Source organism: Diplotaxodon limnothrissa, linkage group LG18 (genome assembly GCF_057381915.1).
Source record: "Diplotaxodon limnothrissa isolate DT_005_m linkage group LG18, D_limnothrissa_male_GT1.1, whole genome shotgun sequence".
Classification (NCBI taxonomy): Eukaryota; Metazoa; Chordata; class Actinopteri; order Cichliformes; family Cichlidae; genus Diplotaxodon; species Diplotaxodon limnothrissa.
Window position 1 is genome coordinate 35,904,299 of NC_140613.1, and position 20,152 is coordinate 35,924,450.

General features: G+C 45.7%; 1 protein-coding gene across 2 annotated transcripts; it reads right to left on the minus strand.

Moving 5' to 3' along the window:
* Positions 1-1,685: 1,685 nt before the first annotated feature.
* nr1d2b (nuclear receptor subfamily 1, group D, member 2b) lies at positions 1,686-11,406 on the minus strand. 2 transcript variants are annotated; one of them, XM_085377110.1, is made up of 8 exons: positions 11,078-11,406; positions 8,790-9,020; positions 6,166-6,254; positions 5,666-5,810; positions 4,286-4,986; positions 3,734-3,919; positions 3,444-3,654; positions 1,686-2,925 (listed from the first exon to the last, which is right to left on the minus strand). In XM_085377110.1, the coding sequence occupies exons 1-8, from the start codon at positions 11,094-11,096 to the stop codon at positions 2,729-2,731; spliced, it is 1,779 nt and encodes a 592-aa protein (XP_085233236.1). In that variant the 5' UTR covers positions 11,097-11,406; the 3' UTR covers positions 1,686-2,728. The 2 variants fall into 2 exon arrangements, with proteins under 2 accessions (XP_085233236.1, XP_085233237.1); XM_085377111.1 differs by lacking the exon at positions 8,790-9,020.
* Positions 11,407-20,152: the final 8,746 nt, after the last annotated feature.

Sequence of the window (20,152 nt, forward strand, 5' to 3'; positions counted from 1 at the left end):
CGGCACTACATTAATAGAGTCTAGCTCTTGTCCTGTGAAGTCATAAGTGAACACACGATAGAGGATGTTTGAACAGACAGGTTCCAGATTGTGCTCTGTTTACAGGACAGCAATCAAACTGAAGTGGACACGTGGGTGGAGCCGATGGTTCTCACTGATTATCGCAGACAGAGGTCTGAGTTTAAAACTTTAAGTGTTACCACCATCACTCGGTGGTAACACTGGAGCTCTGTGTGATTTGGTCGAGTGAATGTTAGTGTCTGTTTACTCGGTGCCACTCCCGGAAGCCAGGGACGCAGACTGAGCTGCACTGTTGCCATCTGCTGATGGATGATAAGCACGACTTGGTTCAGACGTCGCCTTTCTAAACCTCGTTTTACTGAATCCCTCTGGTGTCACAAGAACGTATTAAAGAAAGGCCATAGTCAAACCTTCATTTCATTCAGTGCTGCATTTTTAAGAGAGAATTACATAGATGTGTGTGCGTTTATATGTCAACCCTGCTGTGAAGGTCCTATTTTATTCACTCCTTGAGGCATTGAATAAAACCGTCTGAAATTTCTACTCGTCTGAACCTTTCACATGATTAATTAGCTATTGGTGATCCATAACGATCACACGTTTTACTTTCATTTCTACTTTACTGTTCTTGAAGAGCACAGGAGAGGATAATAGGTGTGATTTTGCATCTGTATTCCATCAATGTGATTAAAATGCATTTAAGGCGTTTATTTCAACTGTTTAGGAATTACAGGCATTTTTATACATAACCTCCCATTTTCACAGGCTCAGAAGGACAGCTGACTGACAAGCAGTCTGACAGGAAATGTCTGGATTCTTCCCTCATGTCGTTAGAAATAAATCACATGACACACCTGTGGTTGATCCACTGTTTAAAGGAAGAAACACACAGGCCAGCTCAGACGGTCAGAGCAGTTCATACAATCATGAAGCTGAAACTGCACTTTAAATGAGTTGCAGTTACTACAGGAAGTATCATTATCCAAGTATTTCTGCTTAGCGCTGTTGCCTCGCAGCAAGGTGGTTGGTTCAGCGTCGCAGGCCGGGGTCTGTGTGGAGTTTGCATGTTCTCCCTCCTGTGTCTGTGTGGGTACTCCGCCTTCCTCCCACAGACGTGCAGTTAGTGGGGTGAGGTTAACTGGTGATCGTGAGTGCGGTCTCTCTGTCCCTGCAACTAACTAGCGATCTGTCCAGGGTGTGCCCCCGCCTCTCACTCTGGGACAGGTTCCAGCCCCCCAACGACCCTGATAAGGATAAGTAGAAGAGAATATTCACGTGTATGCGAGACGATTAAAATTCAAACTGAGTTCTGTGTCGCCGGCTTCAGAGATCACTCAGTTTTACTCAAACTGCACTAAAGCTGCACGTGGTCTCAGATAAAAGTGCGCATATTTTTATATATTTTTTTAATCACACGGAGAAACAGTAACAAGCAGAAAGTTTGATTATCTGAGTCATGCTCAGGAACAGCTCCTCGTAGGCCTCCCCCGTCCTCCTCATGATGCATTTTGAAAATGAAGACGCAGGTCAGAGGTCAGAGGATGGAGACGAGGCAAAGGCTTCTTAACTGCCGAAGAGAACATTTTCCTACAAATAGGTAAGATGCAGTCGTCATGATTATCGGGAACGACACGTTTTAAATAACCACAGCTTGTACACACCATTTAGAAAATTTATTCATTCATATTATTTATATACACACACATACAGTTATGTTTATATGATAATATATTTCTATAGAAATCTATGCATACTGCATCCTTTCAGAACATGTCACTGCAATAATAGAAGTCGTGGAGAATAAAAGGCTGAGTGTTTCACCAGCAGCTCTGCTCATGTCTTTACATTACAAACACTTTTACAATCAGACTTATGTGAAATCGTCATACATGGACCTGCATCAGCTACAGAACAGAGTCTCTGTAAAAACGTAGAGACGTGTAACGAAGCGTGCAGAAGCTGCTGGTGACTACGAGGTGACATTTCTGTCCAGACTCTCGGAGATGTCACGAGAAAGAAGACAAAGTCCACAATTTCATTTCATGGCTTCAGTCTTCATTTATACTGATCTCAGTAAAGAGCGACTCTGACACGTTCGATTTGTCACAATGCCCAAATAATTTAGAACACAAAACAAACAAATCATGGCACGAACACACGTGGATGAAATCAAGCGTCTGCTTCCCAAATCTGTCCAAAGACGCCACGTTCAGGTTTCCCTGCTGCTCCAACTGAAAGCAGCTTTCCTGCACAGACTCCTCAGTTTCAGCTGCTTTTAAAGAGAACTTTACCTCCAGCGCGTTTTTCGTCCCGCGAGAGCAGCACCAGTTCAATTTAACGTGCACCACTGCAGGGAAACGTTTAGACTCAGACCCAGAAGCAGTCACATATTGCACTATGAATGCAAAAATACCATCGACACTATACAGGAAAGTGCATCTAATCTTTGTACAGCTGCTACACACAAACACGAGAGACATGTACACCAGTCAGAGTGTCTGTGCGTCTGCATTACCGTCACACAGGCCGTCACGCCCTACAGTACAACTTCCACTTGACTTTTTAGACAAAGAGCTAAACCCAAAGGCCCGTGCAGGTGTGGTCGGGTGGAGCTGGTGCTCCAGGCGGCCTTTAGGGCTGCTTTTGTCTCGGGTGCAATGTTTTCAGGTGAAGTGGGGGCGGACGGCGTCAAGTACTTTAGGAAAGTTCAGGAATGGACCTTGAAGGCGAGCAGCTGCTCAGAGTGCATGTTGTTGAGGGAACGCAGGTCGGGCAGCTTGAGCAGCAGTTTGGTGAAGATGGAGGCCTCGTTGGGGTGGTTCTTGGTGATGAGGCTCCGCAGGGCGCGGATAAGCGTCTCCTGCAGGGCCTCCACGGAGTTCACGTTCTCGATGCCAGATCGATCTGGGAGAGGAAGAGGTAGCAGGGAGGAGAGGCCTCAGTTAGCGATACGTTGACAAACAAGAAAAACAGCCGTGTGACCCGCGTGGTTAGTCGCAGTCTCGTGTCAGGTTAACGTGTTTGTGATAATGACATGATGGACTGTCACTCTACAGCATATGATTGACCAAAGTCAGTGTTCAGCGTGTCCGTGATGCTCTAGGAATAAATGCAATTTTGCACAAACTGAAACCGTTTGCCTCACGTGTGCTCAGGTCACAGCAGAGGAATATTTTAAAGCCTGACTCAGTTTAAATGTGTTTACACTGAAACAGCTGAGCTCAGTCCTGCTGTGAGTGTTCATCAGATAAACAGCAGGTGGCGCCAACTCGCCAATCTGTACCATTACAGTGCAGTCAAAGCTCAGGCAGGAAAAACAAAGTTAATGAGCCAATTTTTCTACCTGTTCTCATCATTTTGGATACAAACACTGACGGTGGTTTATGCGTCGCTATCAGTGGATGGATCGTCTGATAACCCACCTGCAGAGACCAGAACCACAGCAGTAAACAGGCTCATCTCCTCCTCACTGAGACCCAGGTTCATGAGCTTCTCACTAAAGTCAAACATGGAGTTGAGCAGGTCCCCGGCCCCCAGGGCCCTCAGACTGTCCACGCTGTACCTCTTCCCTCCGAGAAAGGTGACAGTGCGGTCCTTCACGTCAAACAGCGAGGCAAACCGAACCACCAACACCTGCAGGCCACAGAGTGCCCCAGATTACTACAGACAGACTAAACAAGACTGCAATACGTAAGAAAATTCAATGAATTACCTCAAAGGTGCCAGCCTTCAAAAGGCTGACCTGGTCATGCTGGGAAAGCTCTCTGAAGCCTGGGATCTTCTTGGCAAACTCGACCACCTCCCTGACCGCCGGGGTGAAGCTGTGGGAGAATTCCTCCCACACCTCGTGGCCGGACTTCTGAGGGTCCACGTGAGGCGAAGTGTTCATCGGACAAACCTGCGGATCAGAGCGGGCCTTCAGTTTGGACACGAGTGCATCCACACCTCTGAAACCTCCTTTTCACTAACTAATCACAGACACGATGGCTTCATGCTGCTGTTGGGACAAACGGAGTGATTTTCATTGCGCTCTAAAACAGAAGCTTTGTTTTGGTGAGACTTCTAGAGTTTGTTTTTGCCCTAAAAGCAGCTGTTCTATTCACATCTATTCATGCATACAGAGGCAGGAGCATCTATCCAAACAACAAACAGACACTTTCATTTAAAAGGCTTTTTATTTTACAAAGTCCGCTTTTACACCTTGACATTGATTTTTAATGGCTTGCCTAAACTGTTACCATCCACTGCCCTCTGTTCAGCTTACCAGATGCATCCTGTTGCCTCCTCTCCACAGGGCAATGCTGCACGATCCATTGGTGGAGCCTTCTGTGGACGGTGCCCTGAAAGCTCCATGTGTATATGCTGGAAAGTGGCTGGTGGCAGCCGTCCTGGACAGCCCGAAGGGGCACTGGTTGACCTCCTGACCCTGGGGGTCAAGGCTCAAGGTGGAGTGCCGGGCCACCGTGACCGGGCTCTTGCGGTGGTCCCAGGTGCCCTGCCGCTCCTGCGTCTGGTTGTCGGTGGGGGTTTTGGCGAGGCCACAGCCGAGGGTGTTCGCGGGCTGCGAGGCCTGGGATGGCAGGCTGCTCTGCTCCTGGTTGTACATGAAGGTTTCCTGGTGGGCCCTGGTCACCGAGCCGATCACCTCCTCCTCGCTGCTGTCCGACGCGCTGGGCGAGGCCGAGCTGGGGCTGGTGTCCATCGACGCAGCGGGTTCTGGGTCTAAGCTGGAGTCTGATTGGCTGGAGTGAGGTGAGGAGGAAGGAGAGCAGGAGGCGGCGGGGACGGCATCGTCTGAGGTAGGCTCGGTGGCGCCGGCTGGCAGCGGTTTAACAATGGGCAGGCTCTGGCTGCTGTACAGCTGGCTTTGCAGCTGGCTGTTGTTCATCATGTTGTTCATGGCGCTCTGCATCTCCAGCAGCATGCGCTGTTTCTCTCGCTTCGGGATCCGGCCGAAGCGTACAGCTGAAGAGCGAGAAGAGAATCTCCTTGATTTTTGCCCAAGTCTCAGACATTCGTTAAACAGGAATTTAAAAGGAGGACATCTTACTCTTCTCCAACCGTTAGCTTCACACCTCATGATTACTGCCTTCAAAACAAATCCAGTCATACTGAGAATTACTGCCCCTTAACCATGTCATCATTAAACTCCAACGTCCTTCCACAGTCAGTGATGCTGGACTATTTCCATCTGTCACTACTAACTGAGCCAAAAGGACTAATGAACGGCATCTTTTTAAAACAAAAATAACAGAAAAGGCTCAATTAAAAGTTTGAGCTTCGTGATTTCTTTGTTAAAAGCGTTTCTTAATGTTGTATTTTGAACACTTTGGTTTTCATGTAGCGCTCTCCTGCAGAATGCCTCATTTTCCATTCACACGCATTCACACAGGTACGTTGTTTCTCTGCTAACACTCACACGAGCAGAACTCTGCCTGAGGAAACTTTGGCAAGCAGACGGGGGAATCTAACCACCAACCGTCTGACTAGAAAATGACACTTATTCGCTTTTATAGCTTTGAAATTGACCGTAACCTGTTTTACGTGTTAGAAAATGGCGTGCTGAGCGTTACTCTGTGAAACCAGCCTCGCTAATCTCTTCACCGAACACAGCGCGAGTCAGTGAACGAGCGCGGGTACTCACAGTCTCTGGACATGCCCACCAGCAGGCATTTCTTGAAGCGGCACTGCTGGCAGCGGTTCCTGTTGATCCTCATGATGGGGCAGCTCTCGTTCTTCAGGCACTTCTTGTACTGGATGTTCTGCTGGATGCTCCTCCTGAAGAAGCCCTGAGTGTGTTCACAGACACAGGCAGCTTACTTTTGTCCTCTTTCTTAGATAAATGAACAGTTTCTACAGTGTGACTTATAACTGTCTGAATTATGTGCGTGTTCGCCCTCTAAGGAGCGCTGTGGTATGTAGCACACTGTTCTCCAGCTAACTGGGCCACACAGCACCATGAAGCATGATGGGTAACAGATATAAATAAAGGCAGAGTGAACTAGTTTCAGTCTGAGCTGTGCAGATGGCTAAAGTGACCCACTTCAACCAAAGACGCCGCAACGCTCGTGTCTGTGTCGCACAGAGACTCATCCTGTGCTGCCTGCGAGTTCACACTGCGTCGTATCAAAGAGGCAGCCTCACCTTGCAGCCCTCACAGGCATGGACGCCATAGTGAAATCCAGAGGCCACGTCCCCGCACACTTTACAGAGCAGCACCAGGCCGTTGATTTCTGAGAAATACAAAAACAAATTCTTACAGTTTATCTGGAAAAAAAAAAACAAAAAACTGGGAACCCACCGATTATTCCCAACGAGGTCACCGAGTCATTACGCCAGTGCTCCTCCTGAACAGTAGGTGCCGCCACTCACAAAAAACCCCAAACCCTCTGCATCAGTCCTGGTACAGGAGTAGAAGAAGAGGAAACTAAACCACTCTCAAATAACCTGCTGTGCTATATTATGTGCAGGGCTCGCACAATCGCTAGCCCGACGTCCCGGAGCTAGCGATATCTCTGGTCGGGCGACCAAAATCTATCTCAGCCCCGCCCGTCGGGTTATCATATAGCCTGACGGGCGGGGCTGAGATAGCTAGCTAGCTCCGTGGGGCTAGCGATTCTGCGAGCCCTGATGTGGTACAGTTCACATCCCTGCCCGTCACTACAGCCTCAACATCACACTGCTGTTTCTGATAAACTGCTCTGTGAAGGTTTATGTTGAGAATTTATTTATAGACACAAACACGTCACATGTAAAAGTCATTAGCCGTCTACAGGAAGCTCGTGCTGGCTCCGTCTTGGGTTTCTCCTAAACAGCCTCTGGTTTCATTTCAACCGTCTTCAGAGAGAGAACATTAGTTGTGAGATGTTCTTGGTGCAGTGACGGTAGGGCTGAACGATATATCGCATTTGCGATAATATCGCGACATGATCAAGTGCAATTTTCTAACCGCAAAGGCTGCGATTATACTCTGGACATGTCCAAATTCATGGGCTGCATCCTCCTGAGGCCGCATTTGTAGACAGATTACGTCACAGCGACGCGCCGAAGGCTGTCCAAATTACTACCATATCCCAGAATTCATAGCGCGGCCCAGCCAAACTCCAGTTTCCAGCAATGGCGGCCGCTACTAAGTTTTAAAATTACTCTTATTATTCTTTCTGGGTCACAAAATAAACTTTTAACATATTTTCAGGCGAGAAAGTAGCTGTGTAAACATCAAATATCTGCTCGGTTTATCAAGATATCCCATATTTGCAAAAGTGCTTCGACGTTTTCAGAGGCGTCTGCTACCCACCAGCTCGACAGCTAGCCGGGAGCTCGAGGGTTACTGATGCGGCCGAGAACGGCACAACTCCCGGCACATCATTTTCAGATCACCGCGGAGTTTCGCTGCTCGGGTTAAACGTAATATATAAGTCACTTAGACAACCTAAAAATGTTATTGTTGGGCTTTTTTCAGTGTTTTGTTTGTTCGTGAGTAAATCGGTTTGGCTGAGATTAAAGTTATTAGATTAGATAAAATAAAACTTTATTAATCCCCCGGGTGGGTTCCCCCTTGGTTTTCACACAGCTGACTAAACGTCAAACAGAAAACTTATTAAACAGAAGTGTGAGACAGTCGAGAATTTACACCAGTGTCTGGTTATATTTTAGATAGCAAGAAGCAGACGGCCGAGTTTATTAAACTCCACCGAGACAGCGGTGACGCTAATCAGATAGCCTTCTGATTAGCTAATCAGAAGGCTAGTTCTGATTAGCTAATCAGAAGGCTAGTTCTGATTAGCTAATCAGAACTAGCCTTCTGATTAGCTAATCAGAAGGCTAGTTCTGATTAGCTAATCAGAAGGCTAGTTCTGATTAGCTAATCAGAACTAGCCTTCTGATTAGCTAATCAGAAGGCTAGTTCTGATTAGCTAATCAGAACTAGCCTTCTGATTAGCTAATCAGAAAGCTAGACCGTCCAATTTCACGCCTTTAAACTTTAAAGGCGTGTTTGTGTGTGTGTTTATACAATTGCTATTATGTTTGCACTTTATGTGTAATGTTACTGACTGCAGAGATCAGTAAGATGTGTGTATTTTTTATTTATTAGTTTTATTTATTTAATATTATTTTTTAATTGAATGACTGTCTAGTAGTTCACAGATGTCGAAAAACTGAGTGTGGTAAAGCCACTGATTTTGTTTATGTATATTTCTGCAATCTGCACATTGTACTGACTTTCATTTTAATGTTTACACCAGGGTTCCTTGTCAGCACTTTATGCTCAGATGTTTGTAAGCTAAAAATAAACTATTGTGTATGTTCAAATATACTGTTGTGATTGAAGAAGTTAAATAAAAATGTCAGTCATCAATTCATGCATCACCTCATGTCATCATAACAGAGGTCTGTCTTCCAGGAAAGAACAGTTTAAAATTAATGTAATATAGTATTGGCCATACTATATGATGTATTGCTTGTCTTTGTTTAATAATACAGAAGACAAAGACCTTAAAAAATAATCGCATATCGCATCGCAATCGCAATATTGGGGCAAAAAAAATCGCAATTAGATTATTTTCCATAATCGTTCAGCCCTAAGTGACGGCGGCTGAAACAAGCTACCTGGAAGTTAAAATGTCAACATTTGTTTTGGGCAGATTCCAATAATGTCCTTGAGATGTTTAAGTCATATAATGCTCTCACTGGCCTGACATGCTGCACTGATTCCTAGACTTAACACAGGCAGCATCTGAAGACACATATGAGAGTGTCCAACTTACTTGTGATGCCAGTCTTTGCTGTGGACGACGAGCGTCCACCTTTCTGAGTCCGTGGCAATTTTAGGCCTCCTACGGCCATCGTGGGGTCGAGCGGCTGCCTCAGCTGTCCGTGGCTAGGCGGGGACCCGCGGGGCGGGGAGGACGACTGGTAGCTGCCATTGGAGGAGTCGCTGTGACACGACTCTGGGCTGGAGGCAGAGCTGGACGAGCTGATGTAGGCTATTACGCCTCCTGGCGAGCGATCAGCAGAGAGGGGAGGAAACGGACTGTGAGAACAGGGACTGTAACAACGAAGCAAAGCCTACTGTGTGAGCTTGCACTGAAAACTTCTCATGTATTTTATGAGGAAAATAGACAGTATCAAAGATGAATGTAGCTCCTGAAACGTGACCTGTATTGGTCTAATGGTCTGCAACCAGCCCTCGTGTCCCTGTGACCTCTGTAAACGCTTTCCTCACTTTACTTTCAGGTCATATGAATCCATTCAGTCAATTATGGTCTTTATTAGAGTCAATAAGGACGCTCACCCAGGAGCTGCTCAGTGGCTAACCGCTCCTCCAATCACAACCATCAGAGGATGAGTGTGTGGTTCAGGACCCACCCCGTGCTCCTCATATGCAGTCTCAGAACAGCAAGACGGCAACGGAGAGAAACGCTCAGCTGAGGGCCTGACAGACACCTCAGTAATGGGTGACCTCACTGTAATAAAATGAGTCCATCTCGTGCCTGATAACACATTTCTGATTTGATTTTAATGTGCACTTTATCAAACTTTACTGATTGTTTCTGCATTAGGACAAAAAGGAAACTCACTTCATCGTCACACTCTACTGCAATCACAAGAAGCTACCAGATGTGCGTGTCTTCTTTTGCTCGTTGTCAGTTACACCGTTTATTTCATCGGTATAACCTGAGCCCTGTTTGAACGCTGTAATGTCGCCATGGTTTCTGTAGGTGGCGCTTTTCTCCCTGACTTACCCCCCCAGCTACAGACACCTTCCCTGTGTGAAAACCAACCAGCTTAAAGTAAAGAGGGCAGACGAGAATACGACAAACATTTCTTGGGCCAGTAAACGCCGCAGAGACGGGCTGCTGCACCAGGGAGCTCCACCCTCAGCACAGGCTGACCTGATTTCTTCCTCTCCCATTCTTTATGATTAGGTAACAGTGATTACATAATGTCAGCCTGGCAGGGGTGTGTATGTAGTTCAGTCATTCACAGTCGTAAAAACAGATCGAATACATGCCTTCATTTATACACTTTTCATTTTAAAAGAAATATATAAAAATTGTCCCCCATTAATACACAGCAAAGGAAAAGTATGAGGTGAAAAAGTGCCAGTGATGACTCAGAGCTCACGCAGCCTCTTTGAATGCTTCAAAAATGAGGTTTAGTTCATGGGATTATCAGGTTACTGTGTATCCAGCATCATGAGTGAAACAGGAAAATATGAGTCAAACCTGTAACTAACTCAGTGACCGTCTCCAGCTCTAATGTTTATCTAACTCTGCGTAATTAGATCATTTTATACGAGCTGGAAACAACCGAGGCTGCGTTTACGGCCCTCGGGAAATATCTTAGTTCGAGTGCTGTCAGCGGACAGACGATGAGCTCGAGAGTTGAGCAAACGAAGACAACTGTGGACTTCCGGTTTTTTATTATTATTTTTTTATTCAATGTTGTTTTTATTAAATCAATGGTAACATAGAAACTGAATACAGCGGGTCATATCGCGACGTTTATTATTAATCATGTTACTAACGTACGCTTCTTACACAAAAAGCCTTCCCCGTCCCATGAGCAAAGCACCACAGCTGCTGGTGTTGGGGTTTAAACGCACCCCACCTGGAGCACGCATGCGCTTTCCCCGGGAAAACTAGGTCAGCTCGCGTTGCCATGAGAGGCCTCACGTGTATCACGGCGAGACTGCACACATCGAGCTGGGAGAAATTATGCAACGCCTACGTCACTGCACCGCGCGGCCAATGAGCTGAGACGCACGGGGAGCGTAAACACAAGTGCACATGGCTAGGCTGGCGGGTCCATGTGAGCCGAGATGACTGCAGTGCCACGGAAGCCAAACACTGGTGTAACAACAACCGCCCACGGTGGCCCTAACCCACTTTAACAGTAACAAGTGGGTTCGACAGAAAGTCCACAATAAACAAGAAATACAGTCAGAATGTGACCGGTCGTGTTACTTTTCCGGTTCGACTGAAGCCAAAGGCAGGAGGTAAGTACAGTACGCCCCCCGTCGCCGGGTGCAGATGCTGTCAGGCGTACTTACCAGCTTTGGTGGACTCCATGTCCTGTGAGTCTGGGGGTTTCCTCCTCTGCTACCTCGGTGCCAAAGCCGTTTTCTCAGTTTTAGTGTTCAGCAACTGAAAAGTCGCTGATTGGTCCCAGTAAGAGAAACTAACCGTCTTTAAGTTTGAACCAAAGACATAAGCCTAGTTCAGAGCCTACACGCTACGGTCGGCTTTACAAGCAGCCCGGTGGAGATGTACTTTCCCCCTAAAACAACCAGAAAATCGGCCGAGGCGACGATCAAATGTGCAGCGTTCACTCGTTCCTGGAGCTCCAGTCCAGGCGTGTGCTCGACGGCTTTCTGCTCTGTTTCGAGTAGCGATCAGTGTGAAAACCATGTGACCCAGTTCACTGACTCCTCCCTCCCCTCCCTGCAGCTTTGCACTTGTGTCAATGTAACCCACTGACATACTTTCACCAGTGAAACGGAGCAAAGATACTCGGCAATGTCAGAAAAGACGAGCGGGTTGCGACACAGCATCTCCTCCTGATAGCGTTTATCATATGCTGAAACATTTCATTGAAGTCCAAAAGTTTCAGGACACCTTATATTTATCTATGTGACAGTGCACTGATGTTCCTGCTAAAGCTTCCACTGTGGCCCACTGCAAGTCTGAAAGCTGCAGAAAAGACCACTTTGATTAGATTGAACACAGTCGTGCAGGGACACCAGCATTACTATTACTATTTAAAATGTTTGACATATAGTTCAGCTGCAACATAATATCTTTTTTCTTTCCAAAGTCAACTTCTGCACTTTTGTCGATTTTGTAATAAGTTTGAATCTAGAGAAATGGACATTTTTTTAAAATCTCTTTTGTAAATGGACGGTTCGTTTGAGCAAAGCTTTTTCTGCTCCGGTCCACTCACGCTACAAAGAGTTTGATACTGTTCGTATAAAAGATGTAATATCTTCTGGGTCTGAAAAGTGAAAACACAGGTACTTTAAAGCAGTGGTGAAACACTACAAAGGCTGATTTACACCATGGAGCCCTGCTCTAAAAGCTGACGTAGATGCAACAGTTTCTGGGAGCTGCGTTTAAGAAATAAGAGCTGAAAGTTAACGTTTTTTAGATCATGTTTAGCACCATTTTGCCAGAACGTAGCATCACAGGGTCAGTAGGTTTGTTACGGCTCTTAGACTTACATTAGTTTACGTTAGCAAACTAGTGACAGAACCAATAACTCACTCGAAAACAAGGGGACTAAAACTAAAAACTAGTCTAAGACAGGGGTGGGCAAATCCAGGCCCCGAGGGCCGGTGTCCCGCAGGTTTTAGATCTCACCTTGGGTCAACACACCTGAATCACATGATTAGTTCGTTACCAGGCCTCTGGAGAACTCTGGGACATGTTGAGGAGCTAATTTAGCCATTTAAATCAGCTGTGTTGGTTCAAGACACATCTAAAACCTGCAGGGACACCGGCCCTCGAGGCCTGGAGTTGCCCACCCCTGGTCTAAGAGGACCATATTTGTGCTGCCTCTGGCTGCAGCATTGAGTTTTATGTTAAGAAACCAGGACATACTGTCCCGACATTCACCTGTTAGGTATAATGTTCATGTTGATGAAACACAACTTTATAAATGAGAACAGTAATAACAGGAAAGTTTAGTCTGTACAGGGTTTTGAAAAATCCCCATTTTGACACTCAAGCATTAAGTGCTCAGAATGAAGTCATGTTTAAGAATTACTGTACGCCCTGGCTGATATCCAGGCATGGCTCTAACTGTAAATCAGCCCATCTAACAGTTGAGGAACACCCACTCGTGTTCTGCGATTGGATAACAATCTGGTTTGAGTGGGCACCTCTGTTGGTGATCTTTATCAGGTTGAGAATGATACAGAACCGTCACTAAAGCATTTAGATTTGGTACAAATGATGGGCGTGATGACCATCTTTACCTTCCCCGGCTGGCCAACCAACAAAGATTAGTCTGTAGTCTGGGAGGACGAAGCTTGTAAGGAGCTGAAGGATAAAGCAACCACTCTGTTTGTGATTATGTAACAAACTAGAAGGCTACTGGAACAATGTTGTGTGGACAACTCTTCATATTGTAAGATAAAAACTTAATGGGATCATATTAGGAAACTGGTCCCATTAGCTTCAAAAGGCAAATCTCAGAACGTCTTTCACTAAACTAAGTCTTCAGCAAAACAGCAACCTAACAAAGAAATGTCAAAGAGAAAAAAGTAGAAACTTTGACTTTAAGAGTCATGATCTTTATCCAGTAAAATGGAGAACATGTGAGGAAACCCACCAACATCTTACGGCTGAAGTTCGTCCGAATGAGCTCAAGCCATCGAGGACTGAACAACAGCTACAAGAACTGTTTAGTTATTACTTCACAAAGTTGCCCCACAGGATACTGAAAACAAAGGGTTTTTTTCTCATAGAGATGTTAATTTTATACTTAATTAAATGAGTAGCTAGCCCATTGGCATGGTAGTTAGCACTGTTAACTCACAGCAAGAAGGCTCCCATCCAAGGACCTTCTTGCTGTAGCTCAGGAGGTAAAGCTAACTGGTTTGATCCCTGTGTGCCGATAGTGTTAGGGCAGCTGTCCCTTTAAGAGTTCTGATACCTGGTGACATCACAGGAAGCAGGAAGTAGTAAGGTTTAGTGAAGTTTGCACATGGCCAAGGAGACTGCCATGAATCCACATGCATCTGCCTTCAATCCTTCGTCTTTTGGAGCATCGTCTGTATGTATATTGTTTATTTGATGCTTATCTGTAGTTCTGTGGTTGTATTTTGTGACATGAGGGAAGTTTAATGTGTAACTTTGATACGTTGTTGAAACCACATGTTTAGAGCACGGCTAATGCTTATTCTTGCAGCTAAAGTGCTACGCTACGTTGATTTAGATTATTGTAGACTTGTAGGTACAGTGTATATGTAAGATTTAAAGAATATACTGTAATTGTAATTGTGTTATGTTTGTTTCAGTTTCACACTTTCTACATCATTAAACCTGTGGACAAAGAGTAATGGTCTTCAGAGTCTTGATGGAAGAAAAGTGTTGAACCTTGCTGCCAGTTCCTCTTCTGTGCAGTGTGAAGAGGGAAAGACAGTACAGTGAAAAGACGTTGAGTTACAGACAAGGTAACACAGTGCATGTGACAACAACTACTGCTATCACGCTACATAGCCTCTACTTGCCTACACTATGGATTCAAAGCCATCATCAGTGAAGACACGGTCTTATGCTTCTATGTCAACCACACGTTCTCATGGATCGGCTACCAGCACTGCAGCTGCAAGAGCTAGGGCTAATGCTGAAGCAGCAAAGGCACGTTTAGCGTTTGCAGAGCAAGAAATGAAGTTAAAAATGGAAAAGGCTCGTCTGGAAGCTTCTATAGAAATGCTGACCACAGAAAAGGAAACTGCTGCAGCTGTAGCAAAGGCAGAAGCTTTAGAAGCAGCGGTTGGCGTTAGTGAAGGAAAACACAGTTGTAAACTTCCTCTCATTGCAACATCAGTCGACTCTGTTGAGCGTACAAAAGAGTATGTGGAGAAACAAGCCGAAGTATCAAGAGACATCCAGATGGCATCACAGGAGGATTTACCCTTGCAGGATGAGACACAGCAGCCGCTTCCTGAGGAACCTTTGCATAATACGGTGTGCATGCCCCGTCTCAATTCGCTGAGTGATGGTCCCCCCAACGCTGCTATTACTGTCTTTGATACTCCACTGCCTCCTCCATGTAAACAAAATAGCCTTAATCCCTTTGTCACATCAGATGTGAATCGCAACTCAGCTCAACAGACAGAGCACCACTACTACGGAGCACTCAAAGAAAATGATTATGAAGATTTTCTAAGGCCTTCATGCAGTGTAACTGCACATCAGCCACCCTGGAAGACCAACAGCGCCATGGAAGCTCTTCCCCATCACCCATATGGTAACTCTCAGCGGCCTAGTTACTCCACTGATCCACATGTGACAGACTTTGTCAGATTTCTAGCACGACGTGAGATCGTTACAAGTGGTCTACTACAATTTAACGATAGACCGGAAAACTACAGGGCCTGGCGACGTTCATTCCAGAATGCGGTGAGAGACTTGAATCTAACAAGTGATGAAGAAATGGATCTTCTTGTCAAATGGCTGGGAAGTGAATCAGCTGAGCATGCAAAGCGTATTAGGTCCATCCACATAAATCAACCAGCTAAAGGGCTGAGCATGATCTGGAACCGACTAGATGCTTCTTACGGTTCATCTGAAGCTATTGAGAAAGCTTTGTTCCAAAAACTGGATAGTTTCCCCAAAATTGGCAATAAAGACTACTCCAAGCTCCGGGACCTCAGTGATTTACTGATGGAACTAGATGCCGCCAAGGCCGAGGGAGATCTGCCTGGTCTTTTGTATCTTGATACCCCCAGAGGTGTAAATGCAATAGCCTAAAAATTACCATATGGTATACAAGAAAAATGGCTTTCTCATGGATCCAGTTACAAACAATCACATTGTGTAACATTCCCCCCATTCTCAGTGTTCGTTTCTTTCATCTACCAGCAAGCACAGATGAGGAATGATCCAAGTTTCAACTTTGTTTCTCAAACCGAGATGGTTAAAATGGAAAAACCTCCTTGGAAAAACAGTAGACAAAGGGAGATTTTAGTCAACAAAACAGAAGTGTCACCTGCTGCTCGCTCAGACAACAGAAACAAAAACAACGTGGAGGATCCAGATAGGAGATGTCCTATACATAAGAAACCTCACACATTACAAAAGTGTCGTGCCTTTCGAGAGAAACACTTCGAAGAAAGAATGAACTTTCTCAGGGAGAATGGCATCTGTTTTACGTGTTGCAACTCCTCAACGCACACCGCGAGTGAATGCCAAAGTATCATTAAGTGTACTGAATGCAACAGTGATAGACACTCATCTGCTCTACATCCAGGTCAGGCACCGTGGATAAAGAACATAAGCATTCCTTTGGAGCATGGCGGGGAGCCAGAACCCACACAAACTTCAGAAGTTACTGCTCAGTGTACCGAGATCTGTGGAGAGGACCGCACTGTTAAGAACTGCTCCAAGATCTGCCTGGCCAGAGTCTAAAATATTCGAAAATGGTCATGCTGAAGTTGCTCCTCCTCTCACTCCAAACCAGGAACGATGGTATTTACCCATTTTTGGAGTGTACCACCCAAAGAAGCCTGGCAACATCCGTGTTGTTTTTGACTCAAGTGCACAGCATGAGGGAGTGTCTCTGAATGATGTTCTCTTGAAAGGACCTGACCTCAACAACCTACTTCTGGGAGTTCTGATGAGGTTTCGCAAGGATGCCATTGCAGTAACTGCAGACATCAAGCAGATGTTTCATTCCTTTCTTGTGAGAGAAGAAGATCGTAACTTCCTACGGTTCTTCTGGTTCAGAGACAACAGTCCTACACAGGATGTCATTGAGTACCGCATGACCGTACATGTGTTCGGTAATAGTCCTAGTCCAGCGGTTGCCATTTACTGCCTCAGGCAGTCCACGATGGATGGAGGACCACATCATGACCCCGAGGTGAAACAGTTTGTTTGCCATGACTTTTATGTCGATGATGCACTTAAATCTTTTTCAAGTGTAAAAAGTGCTGTCTGTCTGTTGAAGAAAACTCAGGATGTTCTGGCAAACTCCAACCTGAGGCTCCACAAAATCGCCTCTAACAGCAAAGAGGTCATGGAGGCTTTCCCACCTGAAGATCGCGCAAATGACTTGAAGGATTTGGATCTGAGCTCAGATATTCTACCTGTACAGCGCAGCTTGGGACTAAATTGGAACTTGGAGTGCGACATGTTTGTTTTTAAAGTCAACAAAGAAGAGAAGCCTTTCACACGCCGAGGCATCCTATCAGTGGTAAATAGCGTGTATGACCCCTTGGGATTTGTGGCTCCCGTGACCATTCAAGGGAAGCACATTCTAAGAGAGCTCACACAACAAAGATGTGACTGGGATTCTCAGCTCCCTGAAGGGATGCAGGAACAATGGAAGTCTTGGCGGGATTCACTAAAAGACCTAAGTTGCGTGATGATCCCAAGAGCCTATACCAAAGCCTTTCTTTCAACAACAAAGACGAGAGAACTGTTTGTCTTTTCTGATGCGTCAACAATGGCTATTGCAACAGTTGCCTATCTCAGGGTGGTGGACGAAGCAGGGAATACTCATACTGGCTTTGTTATGGGTAAGGCGAAGCTGGCACCCAGACCTGAACACACAATCCCCAGACTTGAGCTTTGTGCAGCTGTACTTGCCGTGGAGTTAGCAGATTTCATATCATCAGAGCTTGACATGCGCATCGATGCTATCACCTTCTACACTGATAGCAAAGTAGTGCTCGGATACATAAATAACGAGACAAGACGCTTTTATGTGTATGTCAGCAATCGTATTGTCCGCATCAGAAGGTCCTCTCATCCTAAGCAGTGGAAGTACGTGTCTACAGGGGAAAATCCAACAGACTGTGCGACAAGGTCTGTACCGGCTGCCTTTCTCTCAGATACCTCTTGGCTCACTGGACCTCCTTTTCTGACTGAGCCTATGCAAGATTCTCTAGAACCAGAATCCTTTGAGCTTGTGGATGCAAACATGGACGCTGAGATCCGCCCGCAAATCTCTACTTTGCAAACACAGGCTTCTCGCACACTACTTGGGTCCCACCGTTTCTCCAAATTTTCTTCCTGGCAAGCTTTGAAACGTGCCATTGCTAATCTCCTTCACATTGTGAACAGCTTTCACACACGTAAGGTCAAAGGGACCATGCAATGCAAGGGGTGGCATTTCTGTCAGAAAGCAGGTACACCTGATCAACTCAGTTTATCAGAGCACGTCATTATTCAAACTGTGCAGGAAGAGGCATATGCTGAAGAGTTGGCCTGTCTCAAAAACAATAAGGTGATCCCTCAAGGGAGTCCTCTTAGGACCCTGGATCCCTTCATTGACGCACACAACGTCCTCAGAGTTGGTGGTCGGATAAGACATGGAGAGGTTCCTCATGAAGAAAAGAACCCTAAGATCATTCCTTGTAAGTACCATATTGCAACATTGCTGGTCAGACATTTCCATGAACAAACCCTGCACCAGGGACGCCACTTCACAGAGGGTGCCATCCGTGCAGCAGGCTACTGGATAATAGGTATGAAGCGATTGGTGAGCACTGTCATCCACCATTGTGTCACATGTCGAAAGCTTCGCGGCCTCCCTGAACAACAAAAGATGGCTGACCTGCCATCAGATCGCCTCTCTATGGAACCTCCATTTACCTACGTTGGACTGGACGTGTTTGGCCCATGGAGTGTTGTTGCACGGCGTACAAGAGGTGGTCTCGCCCATAGTAAGAGATGGGCAGTTATATTCACTTGTATGGCCGTTAGAGCAGTCCACATAGAGGTCATAGAATCTCTGGACACCTCATGCTTCATCAATGCCCTCAGGAGGTTTCTAGCTATTCGAGGTCCTGTGAAACAAATACGTTCGGACAGAGGCACAAACTTCGTGGGTGCGTCAACTGAACTAAAGATTCCATCCAATATTGATTCCACGTCTGTTGAGAAGTACCTAGCTGGAAAAGGTTGTGCATGGGTCTTTAATCCTCCACATGCGTCTCACATGGGTGGCGCATGGGAGAGGATGATAGGAATAGCCAAAAGAATCCTCGATTCAATGTTCCTGCATCTTGAGACATCAAACTTGACGCATGAGGTCCTTACTACGCTGATGGCAGAAGTGGTGGCAATTATCAATGCCAGGCCTCTCATACCAGTATCTACTGATCCAAGTGACCCAGTTCTACTAACCCCAGCCACTCTCTTAACTCAGAAGATGGGCACTCCATCAGCTCCACCTGAAGACTCCAATGTCAAAGATATGTGTAAACAACAATGGCGTCAGGTGCAGCATCTGGCCCAGACTTTCTGGAGCAAATGGAGACGACAGTATCTTTCTTCACTGCAGCCAAGAAGAAAGTGGCAGGACAGTCACCCCAATCTGGAGCCTGGGAGCATTGTACTTCTCAGAGATCAGCAGCTCAAGAGAAATGAATGGCCTCTTGGAGTAATCACCCAAGTCTTCCCTAGCCAGGACAATAAGGTCCGCACAGCGGAGGTGAAGGTATCCAGGCAAGATGGGACAAAAGTATTTTTGAGACCTGTGTCGGAGCTCATTCTTCTGTTACATCCAGACAAAGACTGAACTGTTACTCTAGATTAGATTAGATTAGATAGAACTTTATTAATCCCTCGGGTGGGTTCCTCTGGGAAATTCGATTTCCAAAAAAGCACAGCACCGACAGAAGTTACAGAGTTACGGAATATTATATATATATATATATATATATATATATATATATATATATATATATATATATATATATATATATATATATATATATATATATAAATACAGAGACAATATAAATAAAATATACGAAGGGGATAAATAGAATAAATAGGAATAAAAATACAAGTGAATGAATTGCACATTTCAAGTATTGAGGTCTATTGCACTGTTGACTATTTACAAAAGTATTGCACAAAAGGTATTGCACAGTGAGGTGAAGAGGCACTACAGCTTAGTTGTTCCCCCCTCCTTTGTCCTCCTGTTTCCCCTCCCTCTCCCCTCCAGAGAGGAGTTAAACAGTTTGATGGCGTGTGGGACAAAGGAGTTTTTAAGTCTGTTAGTTCTTGTCTTGGGGAGAAGCAACCTGTCACTGAACAGACTCTTCTGGTTGTTAATGGCCGTGTGCAGAGGATGCCTGGCATTGTCCATAATGTCCATCAGTTTCTTTAATGTCCTTTTCTCTGCCACTGTCACCAGAGTGTCCAGCTTCATGCCGACCACAGAGCTAGCCCTCCTGATCAGTTTTTCCAGCCTGGATGAGTCCTTCTTTGCTGTGCTGCTCCCCCAGCACACCACAGCATAGAAAAGACCTCCAGCAACCACCGACTGGTAAAACATCCTCAGGAGCTTCCTGCAGATGTTAAAAGACCTCAGCCTCCTGAGGAAGTACAGTCGGCTTTGGGCTTTTTTGTACAGGTGCTCTGTGTTGCATGACCAGTCCAGTTTA

What these genes read in the sequence shown, in the direction of transcription:
- nr1d2b (XM_085377110.1), bottom strand. An exon ending in GGTGGGCATGTCCAGAGACT is followed by an intron (nt 4,987 to 5,665) that starts GTGAGTACCCGC and finishes CTCGCTCTTCAG; the next exon opens with CTGTACGCTTCGGCCGGATC. An exon ending in TGTGGTTCTGGTCTCTGCAG is followed by an intron (nt 2,926 to 3,443) that starts GTGGGTTATCAG and finishes TTCCTCTCCCAG; the next exon opens with ATCGATCTGGCATCGAGAAC.